The 15,901-nt window shown below is 33.7% G+C and overlaps 2 protein-coding genes across 4 annotated transcripts in view; both read left to right on the forward strand.

Annotated features, from left to right (window-relative positions):
• LOC111377799 (two pore calcium channel protein 1A-like) overlaps window positions 1–15,901 on the forward strand; it is a 67,082-nt gene that overhangs the window by 33,778 nt on the left and 17,403 nt on the right. The gene's annotated exons all lie outside the window — the stretch shown is intronic.
• Window positions 1–15,901, forward strand: part of LOC111377798 (two pore calcium channel protein 1A-like) — a 32,283-nt gene that overhangs the window by 5,484 nt on the left and 10,898 nt on the right. For all 3 annotated transcript variants that reach the window (XM_023000923.1, XM_023000924.1, XM_023000925.1), the window contains exons 4-15: window positions 370–465; window positions 2,349–2,479; window positions 3,177–3,237; window positions 3,388–3,554; window positions 3,832–3,937; window positions 4,223–4,300; window positions 5,683–5,744; window positions 6,336–6,408; window positions 7,786–7,851; window positions 7,968–8,108; window positions 8,699–8,756; window positions 9,129–9,236. In XM_023000923.1, the coding sequence (XP_022856691.1) occupies window positions 370–465; window positions 2,349–2,479; window positions 3,177–3,237; window positions 3,388–3,554; window positions 3,832–3,937; window positions 4,223–4,300; window positions 5,683–5,744; window positions 6,336–6,408; window positions 7,786–7,851; window positions 7,968–8,108; window positions 8,699–8,756; window positions 9,129–9,236 (1,147 nt within the window). The remainder of the gene's footprint in view (window positions 1–369; window positions 466–2,348; window positions 2,480–3,176; window positions 3,238–3,387; window positions 3,555–3,831; window positions 3,938–4,222; window positions 4,301–5,682; window positions 5,745–6,335; window positions 6,409–7,785; window positions 7,852–7,967; window positions 8,109–8,698; window positions 8,757–9,128; window positions 9,237–15,901) is intronic.

A 15,901-nucleotide genomic window follows, 5' to 3' on the forward strand; every position in this document is an offset into this window, starting at 1 on the left:
TATATATATATATATATATATATATATTTATTTATTTATTTATTTATTTATTTTTAACCGCTGGGACTCCAGTTCGACTGTTGACCCTTTGTGTTTTCTTTCTGCACAATTTCTTGTGTCGCACTTTGCTATGAAACAAGACGGTTTACTGCATTATAGAAATGTATATGTGACAAAATGTTAAAATGCAATTCCACCTGCACTTCTACCAGTGGCTGAAGTTATGGAATAGTTTATTGATCTGAAACTTCTTGCAGTTCTTTATGTTTTAAGTCTTACTTGCTACTTTTGAAAATATACATACATAACTAGAGTTCCGCACACTTGTATTTCCTGAAGATTGAACTTTTCTCGTACTACCTTTTGCAGGTTGTTACACTCTTGGTCCTAATTTTACATACTCTGTTTCCAATATCATATGAAGGGATTGGTTTCTTCTGGAGAAAACTTCTTAACAAAGTTAAGGTATTCAATTTTAATTATGATTTCATAATTTGTTACAAGAAGTTTCATTCAAAAGGTTTTATCTTATTAACGATCATGTACATGATAAAGGAAGTTAACCGTGAAATATTTCTTCCATGTTTTGCACATGTCTTCTATCTTCTTCTGAATTCTCTCATTCGTGGGCAGAACTATATATTTTTAAGGTTTGGCTTCCCATTCAACTTATAAAATATTTTTAACAGCATGCAAGTTTTGATATTATGTTCAGTATTTCAGCTCCTCTTAGAGAATGTGGTGAGCATTCAAATAAATCAAATCTTATGTAGTTTCTTGCACCAAAATCGGAATGATGCTGCCTCCTAAATGAGAATATTGACTTCGATCTTTTTGCATTGACAAACTTGAATATACCAATTTTCCAATTTCTAAATAAACTTATTGCTTTTGCCTGATACATGGCTTATCAATTTGTGCCATGTTAACCTCGTTTAGCATATTAGTTTCTTATATATTTTTTTTGCCCATTCAAGTGTTACAGCTGCAAATGATTTTGTTTGTGCTATTAATATCTTGAGAACTCAATTTCTTTTGTTTTTTTTATTTTTTTATTTTTTTTTTAAGATCATAATTTCTATTTTCTCACAAGTAGAGGAACATTATGTGACTACATCAGATATAAACAACACATAGATTTTCATATCAAGCACTAAGTGATAAAGATCTACACTTTATGCAGCCATTCCTCGCTCCCTAACAATCAACTGGAATTAAGTAAAACAGTTATAGAAAGTAAAGTAATCTTGAGGAAAAAGTGGGTTTTTACTTGTTAGACGATAATCACGGGTCTTTCCTATGATGTAAGCATGTGAGCAGAGGAAGCTGTATATTTTGATGGAAAAATAAGTGTTTCTTAAATGAAGAGGCCTATGGTATAAATTAAGAATAAGAATGGATGGTTTTGTGTTTATTATCATTTTTAATCTCCACCTTTTCCGGATACGTTATTTAACCTTTTTATTTTTATTATTATTATTATTTTTTTCAACCTGTCTTACATGAAAAGAAGAACAAAAGAGAAGCTATAATGGAGCCTTTTGTTACATTATGGTCATCTACAATACTTGAAAGAACTTATAACATATATCAAATTTTTTAGTGCTTATTGTTGAATAATCGACCTCCAATTGATGGAATTTCGGGCTCAGGATATCAATCTCAACCTTATCAATACACCCAAACAATCACCACCCAAAACCTTAAACTTCTTCCACACTCCAGTTGCTCAAGATTTGCACCCACTTAGGACAAAAAGAGACAGTGTTTGCAGCCACAAAGGCGGTGTCACAATAGCTAGAGAAGAACAAGAAGAAACCGGCCAAGGAGAAGCACAAAGCAAAGAGGCAGGGACGTTTTTCTCTCAAAACAATACAAAGGCAAACACATGTTAGTTGACAAAAGACAATGGAGGCTAGCATATATAGGTTGGTTAGGTTAAAGTGATGAAGCCAAGCCCAATGCAAATACGGTAAGTGGGCCAACATACATAAGCCATCCAATAAGTGTAGAAATCGGGCCATGAGCAACACTAGTTAATTAGTTGCCTTCAATGGCCCAAATAGTCTTAGGGTCTGGTCATCAATCTTAGGTGTCGATATTTATTTTATCCAACATCGATTTAACATCATCGTTTGGATTATTGGGTATCAAAATCCAACACTTATGATTGGACATGTGAACTATTGAAATTAATTTGTTATGGCTTCAAATTAAGAATTGAAATAGGAGAAATTATTGGCCAGACTAGTTTGGTTTCAACTTGAATTGTCTTTTTGGTATCACAGAAATGACAAATTTTAAAAATTGAACCTTGATAAATAATCAGTTCTTTTATTGATTTTCAGGTACTACTGTTGGTACTATTGGTTGCTGATCTATTAGTTTACATTATCTATCTGTCCCCAGTGGCTTTCTATAGACTTCCATTTAGGATTGCACCCTATATACGGATTGTATTTTTCATCCTGAACATCAGGTATGGTATGGGTAGTTGGGTACCTTATTACAGTTTTTCTCCTGCATTATGTTATCATTTGTGCTTTCTGGATTTTTTCGTCTGTCCCTGGGTGCTATGTCCCATTAGGACTTATACATTGGTTTTGGAATAATTGTTCCTGATTATGAAGTCCTGTCTTCTACCTGGCACGCTCTTGAACATTGAAATCCTATTGTTGCTAAATTTTCTTTTGGACTGAGGTTTGGGATTATCATTTGGTGGAAAAGTTTGCCTGCCAATTTGGGTAGATAAGTTTTCCAATTTTGATGCTGCTTTTCAACTGATGGAAGCAGTCTTAACAAGGTGAACATTGGTTTTTATTGGAAACATGTTCAGCTGGATGCAAGGTTGTGGACTGACTAAATTACCAAATTTACAATATATGAAACTGATTTCCACCTTTCGACTATATAGATGAAAACTTTAAACCATGATAAGCATATCATTCATTAGAATTGATTGTCAGTTATGGTGCCCAGTTGAGGGCGGTTGCTTGGAGAAAGAAGAGATTGGAATTTGTTGATTTTCAATTAACTTGACACACAGGAAGAGGAAATACTGTACATCGTGAAAGGGATAAAGTCAATCATATGCCATGTAGCATCATTTAATTTCTCTGTGTGACTGCTAATTTCCACTAACTAAATCACTTCTTAATTTTGTAAATTGACACTAGGGATTTACGAGATAGCATTGTCATCCTGGTTGGAATGCTCGGCACATACCTTAATATCCTGGTGTGTCCACTTAGTAGTTTTGGCTTTCATGTTCAAAAGAATTTATTACACGAACTACTGAAGTACTGCCACGATTATGATCTTTCCATCTCTTCAATTTCATGGGTGAAATTTGATTGTGCTTTTTGCCTTTTTGGGAACCTAATGCAGGCTCTATGGGCTTTGTTTCTCCTGTTCTCTAGCTGGTTGGCATTTGTCATTTTTGAAGATACGCAACAGGGAAAAACTATATTCACTTCATATGGCACCACATTATACCAAATGTTTCTTTTATTTACGACTTCCAATAACCCAGATGTTTGGATTCCCGCATACAAGTAAGTAGCTTTGAAACATTGGTTTTTTAGATGCACTCTCTTCTCTCTTTCTAATATTACCTGGTTATTATGCTGCATTCCTTTCCCCTACCCTGCATTGTTAAGGTAATCATATAGCACACATAGGAGAAGATTTGAATGTACGTCCAAGAAACACTGCTAAACTTTTTGAACTCATTATTGACTTCTATAGCTATCAATTTCCATATTGTTCTACTATTTGCTTATAACTGATTTTCTCAAGTTTTACTCACCTCTATGATATGTTGGTTCGTAGGGCCTCACGGTGGTATTGCCTATTTTTTATTCTCTATGTGCTGTTGAGCGTTAACTTTGTCACCAATTTGATTCTTGCTGCTGTATATGATGGCTTTAAAAGTGAGGTATTTGATGCATCCCTTGCACTATATTTTTACGCTAACACTGTTTCTGTATAACCCATATATTATCTAATTGCCCAATATGATAAGAAATGTGTCACTAGCCACTCCTAGAAGGAATGGAGCTTCAAACTACAGATTTGGAGGCATTATACTAATTGCTATCTATCTTTTTGGCATTCAATATTGTCTTACGATAAGCACCATACACCATTTAGATGTCAATTTGTGACTTCTTGTTCTCAGGTTAAAAGCTTGATGCGTATCTAATGCTAATTTTTGTTACAGCTCGTAAAACAAGTCGATGAGAAGGATCGTACAAAAATGAGAATATTGAAGAAAGCATTTGACTTGATGGATAATCGTGTGAGTATATTTTTTTATCTTCATGTTGTGACTGATGGTTGGGTATACTTTATGTTTTCCATTTCTGTGGGCTGGGTGTGAGTTAGCTTGGGTTAACTTTTTATCCAAAACCCAAGCCTATATGGTGTGTTTGATCTAAAATCAGACCAACCAAATCCAATTACTAGTTTAAGCCCAACCCAACCCAAGGTTGATCAGTTAAGTTGGATCCGATTATTTTTTGTTGATTTTGAATAATTTTTAAAGTTTAAAATCACTTAAAAATCTTCGTTATTTTTAACATATATAAGGAATTCTTTTTGAAAATTAATTTATAAATAAGTTTAAAACTATGGAACATTTTATTTTTATAACTTTTTTGTTACTTATTCATTTCATTATCACATTCTTAATTTTTAGTTTATCGTCAAATTATTTTGCATTTCTACAAAATATTCATACCAACTGACCTATATAAAAAATGGAACTTTTGTACATTGTAAATCCTTCTCTTATCTCTACTATTGTCTATTTAGATTTTTCCATTTTAGGTATTAAATTTTTTAATTGATTGGGTTGGGTTGGGTTGAATTGGGTTTGAATTCATAACCCGATACCTAATCCAACCCGACCTCAAATTTGATTTTTCAACCTAACCCTACCCAAATGAACTTAAAAACCAACCCAAACCAATAGGTTTACGTTGGGTTGGTTGGTCTATTCGATTTAAATTGGTTTTTGCTCAGACCTGTACTTTTAAAAAAGCTGACCAATTGATTTTCTTGTGAACTAAAGCATAATAATGATGTTAAATTTTGTAAGTTGGTAGAATCATGCTATTTACCCTTCATGTGTTGTTATAATAGTGAGCAACAATTCTAATATGAATCTGCCCCTGCAAGTCCTCCCATAGATTGGAAAATTTGATAATTAATTTTTCCATGAGGATTCCTTCATGGGCTTCTGCTTTCCCCCATTGGATCTGAAACTATGGCGTAAAATCAAGTTGATTTTTTTTTTTTTTTTTTTTTACCGGTCAAATCTGCAAATGGGATAAGAGAGAATGAAGGAAAAAGACGTATATTCGTTGTTGATGATGTAATTTAGTTTTTTGAAGAATTTATTGGTTGAAATGAAGTTCTGCAAAAATGGAGGACAAGTATTCCTCAAGCTAAAATAAGCATTAGATCTGGAAATTCTGTATACATTTTTTTATTTCCGACATGGCGACTAAATAGGAAAGCAAATCCATTGTTTGTTCCTTGTCCATTTCTCCAAGCAAATTATTTTGATCTGTAATTGTACAGGCATGTCTTCAAACCTTGCTAGAGCTGTTTCTTTTATTTTTAAACATTATTTTGATTTTATGTTTTCATTTGTTTTACACTTCTTGTAATTGACAGAATCTTAATTATCTCGACAAGGATCAGATTTTTCTTCTGCTCGTTGAACTGAACAATTACAGGTGGAATTCTCTTGTCCATGTCCCCCGTGCAATGACTGAATATTATTTTGCTTAACCTGTAGATTTCTTTCCTGATTAGGGATAAACATAAATATAACTAACCATGTTTGTATCAGTCTCTAATGTTTGTAAATGCATGCATTCATGATTAACGAAAAGATTTCAGTTCGACAACTTGTTCATTCAGCTATGTATAAAAAGCAAAAAAACCATTGAGAATGAGCAAAGCTAGAAGAGGGGCATAATAATAGTGATTACAATGGTTGGGTTCTTTTTCCCTATTAGTTGTATCTGTGTTTGTAAGAGACATCTTCAAACAGATTTCTATAAATAATAGGTGCACTAACAACATTAGCTGTTCTTAATTTGTAATATATCAAAACTTCGTTCCTGGGTTGGAGGAATGTCTAGATGGAGAAGGCAATACTTTCAATAAGTGGCTAACCTACGCAAATATTCTGCTTGTTAAACAAGTGGAAATTCTGTTCTGCTCTAGTAGACAAATAATTTTATTTTTGTTTGTCATTCGGTTTTCTTTTCTGGCATATATCTTGTGGATGTTGAAGCATATTTTGTTGGCGATGTATTTAGGATATTACCAACGATATTCAGAGATGATTTTGAATCAATATTTCGTGAGTTGGATGGCAATCACGACTTCAAGGTAGCTTCTTCATATTTTTGTCTTTGATTGATGCTGTTGAGACTTGTCTTTTCGCCATCTGTACAAATGAATTCACATAAATCCAAACAAATATGTATTTGTATTTGTATTCTTAGTTATTTATTGTGGATCTTTTATTATTTTTCACCCCACTTTCGGTTGTCTTAGATCTCCCAGAGTCCCAGGATGCAGCTAAGAAAAGGGAAGATGGGGTAGTGAATTCAGTGGCCAAAAGTAATTGAACCATGGAATACAACTATAGAAGACCATCCCTTTGTCTTTTAGTCACCCAAGAAAGAAAGAGTTACAATGATTAATAACATAAATAAGCAGAAGGCATGTATGGAAATAACAGAATCCAGAACACCCAAGGTTTCCCCACCTTAAGTTTTCCCTGCCTTGGCTTTCCACACCTGCAACTCGCACCCTTCAGCTCTCCAACCTATCTCCTCACCCTTGCAACCTCCCCTGCACCAGTTTCCCGTGGATCCCTTTCCCCTGTAAACCCTCCTGCAGCCCAGCCTTTGCCCATCTTTTATTTTCCTTATATTGCTCTTTAATTTTTATTTTTTTGATATTTTAATTGAGTATAAAGGTATGTTAACAAAGGTATATTTTCTCTTTAACCAAAAAAAATAAAATAAAATAATAATAATTATAATTTGATTTTTCAATGGTAACATGGATGAATGCTGTCCAATAGGATTAGGGTGCTATAAATTGAAAGGTTGGGGACCAACTTGCTACGACGCCCATAGGTTGGGGACATCAGCTGCAATTTTCCCTTTAAATTACACTCTTGAAATTTTAAATTTTCATGAAAAATATGCATTTTCAAATACCAACCACTGGTTGTGCAAGGACAAGTGAATTCAAATGTTCACCACTACTATTGATGGCAAAGTTCTGAATTTTCATTTTTTGGATCTAGTGAAACTATGAGCTTGTAACTTACTACCATAAGAACTTCAAAGACGATGCGAACTATTTGCTCTAATAACATCTTTGCTCTTTGTACCTTTTTGTAAGTGTCAATTATTTTATGGTACGCATTCCTTGTTGACTATGTTGCTGAGAGTTGATTCTCTAGCCTTAAATGTACTATCTAACTCTTAAGTAGTATGGTTTTGCATTTGTCTATTCAAGTTTTGTGACTTTCTTTTCTAATATTTGATTTTAAATTTATATATGCCTCAATACCTTCTGAATGTAAGTATGATATTGTTTCTATATTTAAACATAATTACGAAATATGGTTCTTCACTCTGGTGTAGTACATCAGTTTCTTTTTGACAAATAAATCTTTCATATTAAGATGTTGATGATTCTCTTTTCTAATGGTGTCTTAGCTATTTGGCCATTTTTATTTACTCGCAGATTGATTTGGATGAATTTGCTGACCTTTGCAATACAATTGCACTAAGGTTTCAAAAGGAGGATTCAGTAAGTCCACTTTCCATTGAACTGAGGCTTAAGTGACATCCTTGCAACTTCTTATAGTATTAAATAAAAATGAAGGCTTTTGATCTGCTTTCCAACACACTATGCTTGTTTTGCAGGTACCTGTTTTTGAAAGTCTTTCATTTTACCGTTCACCGGCATCTAAAAGGCTGAAGGACTTTGTTAAAAGTTCGAAATTTGGATACATAATAGTGTTCATCCTTGTCCTAAATTTTGTTGCAGTCATTATTGAAACAATGGTATGATTTTCAGTCAAATGTCGTAGAATCGAAAGAAACCTAAATATATCTGGTTAGATTTAACAATTTCTTTAAAATAAATTCACTTTTCTATAAATGTTGTGTAGTTTTTAGATCCTATTTATATCAGGATTAACAGGACTTTAACTTGTGAATCTGACCGATCTTCTCTGGCATAATTCTTCTGATGATGTTGTTGTCTCTCACTATACTGTTACTTTAACCACTGCACTCCCTCCTCCTCAACAGCTGAACAGACACATAGTCCAAGAATAAATGAAGGAAAAGAAGATACATGTTGAATGCCAAGGAACTAGTCAAGAAACCATTTGTTGAAGATGAAGTTTAAATAAAGAAAAAAATTGTTGCTCTCTTACTGCTTAAACTTTTAGATGATGTGGTTCAATATAACACTAGAGTAGGCAAAGCTCCTGAATAAAGTCCCACCTACCCATTGTTGAAAATTTTGCACGTAATTTAAATAAATAAATTTGTCCCCCCTGTATTAGCTTTTAGATGGGCTCAATCATCTAGTCATGTATAGTGCCACTGGATATCGAATGATATATTCTATTCATTGTGTTTTTCAGCTTGATATACAGAACAATTCTGCTCAAGAGGCTTGGCAAAAGGTGGAATTTGTGTTTGGTAAGAGCTCTACAAATCTTGGATCTTATGAGGCATCAAATTCATCATTGATTACTAGAGTATGATTGAACCTCAAATTATCCATGTAGATCAAGAAACAGTAGTAAGACTGGCAGAAATGTTTTCAATATTGTTTTTACACTTTTTTTTTGCTTTTCGTCTCAACTTGAATAATGAAGAAAAGATGTTAGGTTTCTGTAGTTCTTAAATGGAAATCGGAATTTGATTTAGGCATCTGGATGAGTTCCATCCCAAGTCGTTCAAAAAACTTCATTTCTGTTAAACTAATATCCTATGCGAAAAAACTTTCGATTTGGAAACACTGTAATTTTAGCTTGTATTGGAAGTCAATAAATTGCATTTTCTTCATAGGATGGCTATACGTAGTGGAGATGGCATTAAAGGTCTATGCTTATGGATTTGAGAACTATTGGAGAGATGGTCAGAATCGCTTTGACTTTATAATCACCTGGGTAATAGGTAAGTGCCATCAATAGTTCAATTCCAACTCTCTTATCTCTAGTTTGCTTACAACTATAATTTAACATGTAATAGCTTATTGAATCACCCGACCGTACTAATTTAGTATTTTGTTGTTGTTTCTATGTCATATAGATCTTGCTTTTACAAAAAAAAAAAAAAAAAAAAGGGTCATATAATTGTTATGTTTAGGGAAATTTTCCATTTTAATCAGCTGTGAATCACTAAGGTCTATGTCCAAAACTAAAAGATTTTGTCCTCCATTTGATATTTGTGTCAAATATATTGAATAATAGTCAATAAGACTTGATGCCCCTTAATATGAGAGATTATCTCATTATATAGAACCAAATCAAAACTAAATATGGTAACTATTATTTACAATATTCATTAATGGTAACTATCAATTACAATATCCATTAATGGTAGCCTACTAAATATAAAGATTGAGGCTTTATATTATTTCATTTCACTGACACGCCCTTCAAATTTGCTTTTAAGAAAATTAGGCTTGGACATTTTAATCAGAACCAAATCTCCCGAACCGAAACCGAATCGGAATTGGAGGTTCCGGTCTGGTTCCCAAAAAAAAAAAAAAAAGGAATCAGAACTGAGAATTGATTGGGTTCGGTTCAGTTCTTGGTTCATGAACCAGAACCGTAGGTACTCGAATGGAACCGATTTTTATAAAAAAAATTATTTATAATTTATTGGCTGGAAAAAAACATATAAAATCCTAATTTTATCGTTTTTTACTTTTTTTACATTTTAAATTACATCAGATTGTTGCATCTCAAAGATTATTATATGTTAATGTTTACAATTTGAGCTTTTTATAAATCAAAAATTTCAAACAGATAGTAATGTAAATTGATGAATCAAAGTATTCATTCTTTTGTAATTCAAACTTTTTACTTTCTTGTATTATTAATAAATTTAAGTGATTTTTTTTTTAATTTTTTTCATAACGCATGATAATTGAATTTGATATATTTATTGATCGCGATGTGTTTTACCTTTTTGTTATCATGAGTTCATGGTTCTCTTTTTAAATATTTATTTTTTATTCACATAGAGCGAGTTCAATATGTGGATCGTAATTTTTTCATACTATATTAGTTACGTATTTAATTAGTATTTTTTATATCAGTTTGTTTTACAAGTAGAAGAATTCAAACATTGTTCATAATTAAATTATATGCCTAGTATGCATCTCTTATAGATCGAATAAGATTTATTAAGAAAAGTAATTTTTTCTCAAATCGTAATTTCATTTTTGATTTTTTTTAATTTCTCCTATTTTCTGACTTTTAGTATCCATTATTTTGCCTTTTGAAGATTTTTTAACTGGATTTTCTCTGTTGCACATATATTTTCGAGTAGCAGCGTGTTAGGTATATGTACCAAATGAGGCTTAGTTGAAATCTTATTTATTAAAAAAAAAAAAATACATAAATGTTATGGGTAGAACCAAAATCGAATCGGAATCGACGTTTCAAGTTCAGGTTTGGTTCTAGTATTTACAAAGACATGAATGGTTTCATTTGCGAAATACTCGAAGCACAATGGGTGGTTCTGGGTATTAAAATACTCGGACCGACCCACCCGATGCCCAGATCTAAAGAAAATTATAAATTGTAGATAATAAACTCTTGCTGTATAACAATGTAGAAGACCATATTTATAAGGTTACAAATAACTGCAAAAGGAAATAAAACGAAAAGGAAATAGGAAAAATTGTGTAATAATTACACAATCAACTAATAAGGAAAATAATTCTACATAATTGGAAAAATGAAATAAAAGATTATTCTAGACAATATTTTCATATTCCATATCCTTAACACCCCCCTCAAATTGATGCTGTTAAAAGTATCAATTTGCAATCTTAAACTATGACAATGACAATACTTGTGTCCACGAAGATGAAATCTAAACCAGAGCAATCAAATATGAAAACTAGTGACGATGAGAGACCAAGAGCAACAAAATAGTGCAGAATTAACCAAGAACAATTCCAAAGTCATTCTAGAGAACACACTCCCCAAGAAGAATTTTCAAAAGAAATTTACGAAGTGTGTCGACACACATAGTAAGCTCTATCTGTTGGGAGAATTCAGTTGAACACATAATCCGTGTTCCGACAAAAGCTCTAACGCCAATACACCGGTCGAAATTCCAGCAATGGATCGCTGACCAAGATGCTGCAATTGGAAGAAATCCTACAAAATAGTGTACACCAAAAAACGAAAAAAGAAAAAAACTAAGATGATCCTCTTCTGAGAATCCAAAAACCACCGAAGGATAATCCTCCTTCGAGGATCCAAAATTTTAGCTCATCACTCGAGCAACCAAAACACAAAGATCTGCACTCTCAAATTAGACAAGAGAAAAAAAAAACACTAATGTTCTGCCGCTATACCCATAAAGCACCACAAAGGAGGGACGAAAATGTAGTCAAAGCCCAATCAACACCTAATCTTAATAAAGCTTACTGTGTCGAACAACAAGCCTTAAATTTTGAAATAATCCAACAAATCTGCAAGCCCAAACCAACAAAGCAGCAGACCCAACGAAATTAACTTACACCCAATACAAAAAAAAAAAGAAAAAAAAGAAAAAAAAAAAAAAAAAAAAAAAACAATATTGTATTGTATTCTTAAAAACCTTGTATAGCTAATAAAAGGAGTTATCATTAGTGAGATTATGACACGCCCCCTAACTACCTAACAAAGTGCTCTATGATTGCAACAGGTGTACATCTACAAATAACAATTTACAAACATATTTGCAAGTCTCAGCAGGGTTTATTATCTGCGAAGAGGGCTGGCCCTGATAATGTCCGAAAGAAATAGCCGAATTTACAACTACTACAATACTTTGATGTACATGCATGTTTTTATCCTTTTCTTCTCATTTGTGGGTGTTGTTAACAGATGAATCTTTCGGCTGGCATTGTAGATTATTGTCACATTTGTCATCATCTTAAGCAGAGAAGGGAGAGGATTTGAACCGATAGCTTAGTTTAATCTCACCTTGCAATCTGCTATGTAAGAGAATACCGATACCGTTTATATAAATTCTTATAAGCAACATTTCCCTTTGTTTAGCAAGCCTACGAGTTTTGGTCCCTTTTCAAATCAATTTTGTATCAATAACGTTGATGCTTAGCTGAAATAGAGTGACTAGCATCTCAGTTTTTACCTTTTCAGTACTTTATTGCCTCCAACATCTTCAGTTCAATGGAGACCAATTTTCTTCAATAATAAAACCATTTAAGAATACCTATCAATACATATCAAAAGCACGTCATTACATAAATCAAACAAAGTTAAATAACTAAAGCAGGGGCTCAAATGCAGGGGTCTCAAATCACTGGTAATACATGAGATGCTGGGCGGCAGCTACATTCTGGAAACCACCATCATAAATAGCCTGGCTTATGGTATTGGTGGTTGCAACGGTGACGGGGTGAGGGCAGTGGTGACAGTGGAGGTGGTGGTGGTATAGTGGTGGGTGTTTGGTATCTGTGACCAACTATTTGGTTGTCGTATAACTAAGTAACTAACTATTAATCGGTGATTTTAAAATTCGATCATTTTGCGACTAAAAATGGAATCCGTGACCGTCGAATTTGAAAGTATGTAACTTATGACCTATAATTTTTTGGATTTGTTATTAATGACATAAACTGTGACCTATAAAATCAATAGATAAATTGTGATTTGTGATCTCGAAACAATCTGTGGTGTATCAAAGTTTTGATTCATGACTTCGAAATAATTTGTGACCAATTAATTTGATCATATGTGATCAGTGAATAAATCTGCGATCTATAATTGTGTACACGTGATCACTAATTGTATAATTGTGACCTTATTATATTTAATTAATAAATATTTTTAATTAATTTAATAAAAATTTGATTTTTGCATTAGTTAAATTCAAAACTTGATTTTTGAATTGTGCATAGTTAATACATGGTTTATGCATTTTTTCCTATAAATTAAACCCAAATTAATGTCCAGATATACTTACCTTTTCCACAAAGAAGCCCATTTTTCTTATCAAACTTGAATAGTGCAACCCAAAAATTAACAAAGCTGAAACATACAAGCACAGAATAGAAAGGCCCAAAAATAGGGGGCCCAAAATCCTTGAGTCCAGAAATTTCCATAACCTTTTTTTTTTGCCAACACTTTGTTGATTTAGTGACAATTGGAGTTAAATGTTTCATTAGCCACTGAACTTTGTACCATATCACGGACTACACACCCAACTTTCAAACTTGTCCCACTGGCCACTGAACTTCAACCCGTCACTATGCATAACTCATCGGCTGAAGTTTGTTAACTGATGCGTCTACGTGGTAGATGAAATGTCTAACTGGCCCATTAAATCACCCCAAGTGTGTTTCATATTTTCCCAGTCACCCACCACGTTAGCCCACAAAACACGCCTTTTGCATTATTCTCCAAGATTCATGCCTTTCGTTCCCCCTTCAATTCCCAATTTCTCTTCTTCACAGAGGCGAACGGAACGTGAAGAAGAATTTTCCGATTAACAAATTAAGAATTGGTCGTTCCATGGAGCTTCGGCATCAAGAAGAGCTTTAATAACCTGGAAGTGGCCATGGTTGACGGCGTGCATCAGCGGAGTTAGGCCCTCCTTATCGAAGTAAGTTACATCAGTACCGGAGTCCATAAGAGATTTTGCTTTCTCAACATCGCCTTCATGGGTGGCCTCGCACAGTGATTTTTTGCTGTTCGCCATGGCTGCTCTTCCTTCTGCTTAAAACCCACTCATTGTTATAGGTAAAGGGTTTTAAAAAGTTCTAAAATTTGTTTTGGTTTCTGATTTTATGTTTGATTAAAATTATTTTGGTAGGTTCCAATGGACTTCCTACAAATTAAGTCATTCTAATAAGTGTTGTAATTGTTTTTATTTGGCCTCAATTGGATGTTCAAATTTGTTATGACTAGAATTCAAGTTGTAAATATTCCCAGAGAATTTCAACCGACCCTTCAATACTAGAATAAACACATTATGCAGTCTCAACCACCGTGTGACTAGTAGAAGGATTTTACTTTTGTCTTCTTCCTTTCCGTTCGCTTCTTTTCACTATTGACAAAGGCTGAAATGACCTTGGTTGGGTAAAATTCTCCCGGTCGAGCTCAGGGGATTTAGATTTAGGGATGTCAATTTTGATTGTTGGCTGGGTTTTTCGAATTGGGGATTTAGGGTTGCGAGATCTGCTACGAAGAAGAGAAATTGGGAATTGAAGGAGGAAGGAAAGATGTGAATCTTGGAGAATAATGCAAAGGTGTGTTTTGTGTGCTGACGTGGTGGGTGACTGGGAAAATGTGAAACACTTGGGATGATATAACGGGCTAGCTAGACATTTCATCTGCCATGTAGACGCGACAGTTAACAGACTTCAGCCAGTGAGTAATGCGTAGTGACGGGTTGAAGTTCAGTGGCCAGTGGGACAAGTTCGAAAGTTGAGTGACTAGTCCGTGACATGATACAAAGTTCAGTGGCTAATGAAACATTTAACTCGTCACAATTGTCTCCTAGGCTTAGACATTTTTAATTCGCCTCAATGACTCAAAAACCCCTCAATAGAATGGCCAGAAAAAATTGTGTTTCTACAAAATTATTTTTTTTTTTTTTAAAAAAAAGGTAGGGAAAAAAATTGGTTTCAAGGAAATAAAGTATCACGGATTGTTAAGTGGGCCTCTCAAGAACACAAAAAGATTTAATGGTCGCTTTATGAGATACTCACCCAGACACCCTACACCAGAACAAGTCCTTTTGGTTTTGGGCCTCAAATACATCGAAACAATTGGGAAGAGAAGGAAGTTTCCCCGTTAGATTTCACAGTAGAGGGATTTTTGCGTGCAGAGAGCAGAGGAAGATTTGTAAGAACAAGGACAGAGCTTCAACAGAGCCCCAAACACAACACCCAAATCAGAAGTTGCCGACATAAAAGCTTTTGATTCCAAAATCTGATCACTCTGCCTCCTGCAAAAATTCGATTATTAGATAGCACCAACTTCTGCAAATGTCGAAGCCAACGAATCTGCTCAAGAGACGAGAGGCTAAAATTCTCCTACACCTCCTATTGACGGCCTTGTTCAAGAGGTGGCTTTCGATGCCAAGAAGAAGCTATTGCCCAAATTGTCACCGATGCTTAAGAGAAGAAGCGTAATTTTATCAAGAAAATTGAACTCCAGATTAGGTTGAAAAACTATGGTCCTCAGAAGGGCAAGTGTTTATGTGGATGGGTCTGAAGAAGTTAAACAAAAACAAGAAAATTTGACCGAAGCTTGCAATTTTATCCCAAATTAAGCTCCTGTTTGGCCCCCTTTAAATCTCATCAATTTAAATTAAATTTATCTCTTTCCTATTTTCAATCATATAATTTTCAATAAAATAATATTACACGTAAATAAAAAAAAATCATTCTTTTACAACCACTTACTTTTTAAAAATATACTCTCTCTCTCTCTCTCATTATAATTAAAAATAATGGGGGCTAAAATTATGCTCAGATACTAGGTCAAATATATTGAATAATAATTAATAAGACTCGATATCCCTCAATATGAGAGAGATTATCTCATTATATAGAATCAAATCAAAACTAAATATAGTGACTATCA

The sequence above is a fragment of the Olea europaea genome, unplaced genomic scaffold (assembly GCF_002742605.1).
Source record: "Olea europaea var. sylvestris unplaced genomic scaffold, O_europaea_v1 scaffold1726, whole genome shotgun sequence".
Lineage (NCBI taxonomy): Eukaryota > Viridiplantae > Streptophyta > Magnoliopsida > Lamiales > Oleaceae > Olea > Olea europaea.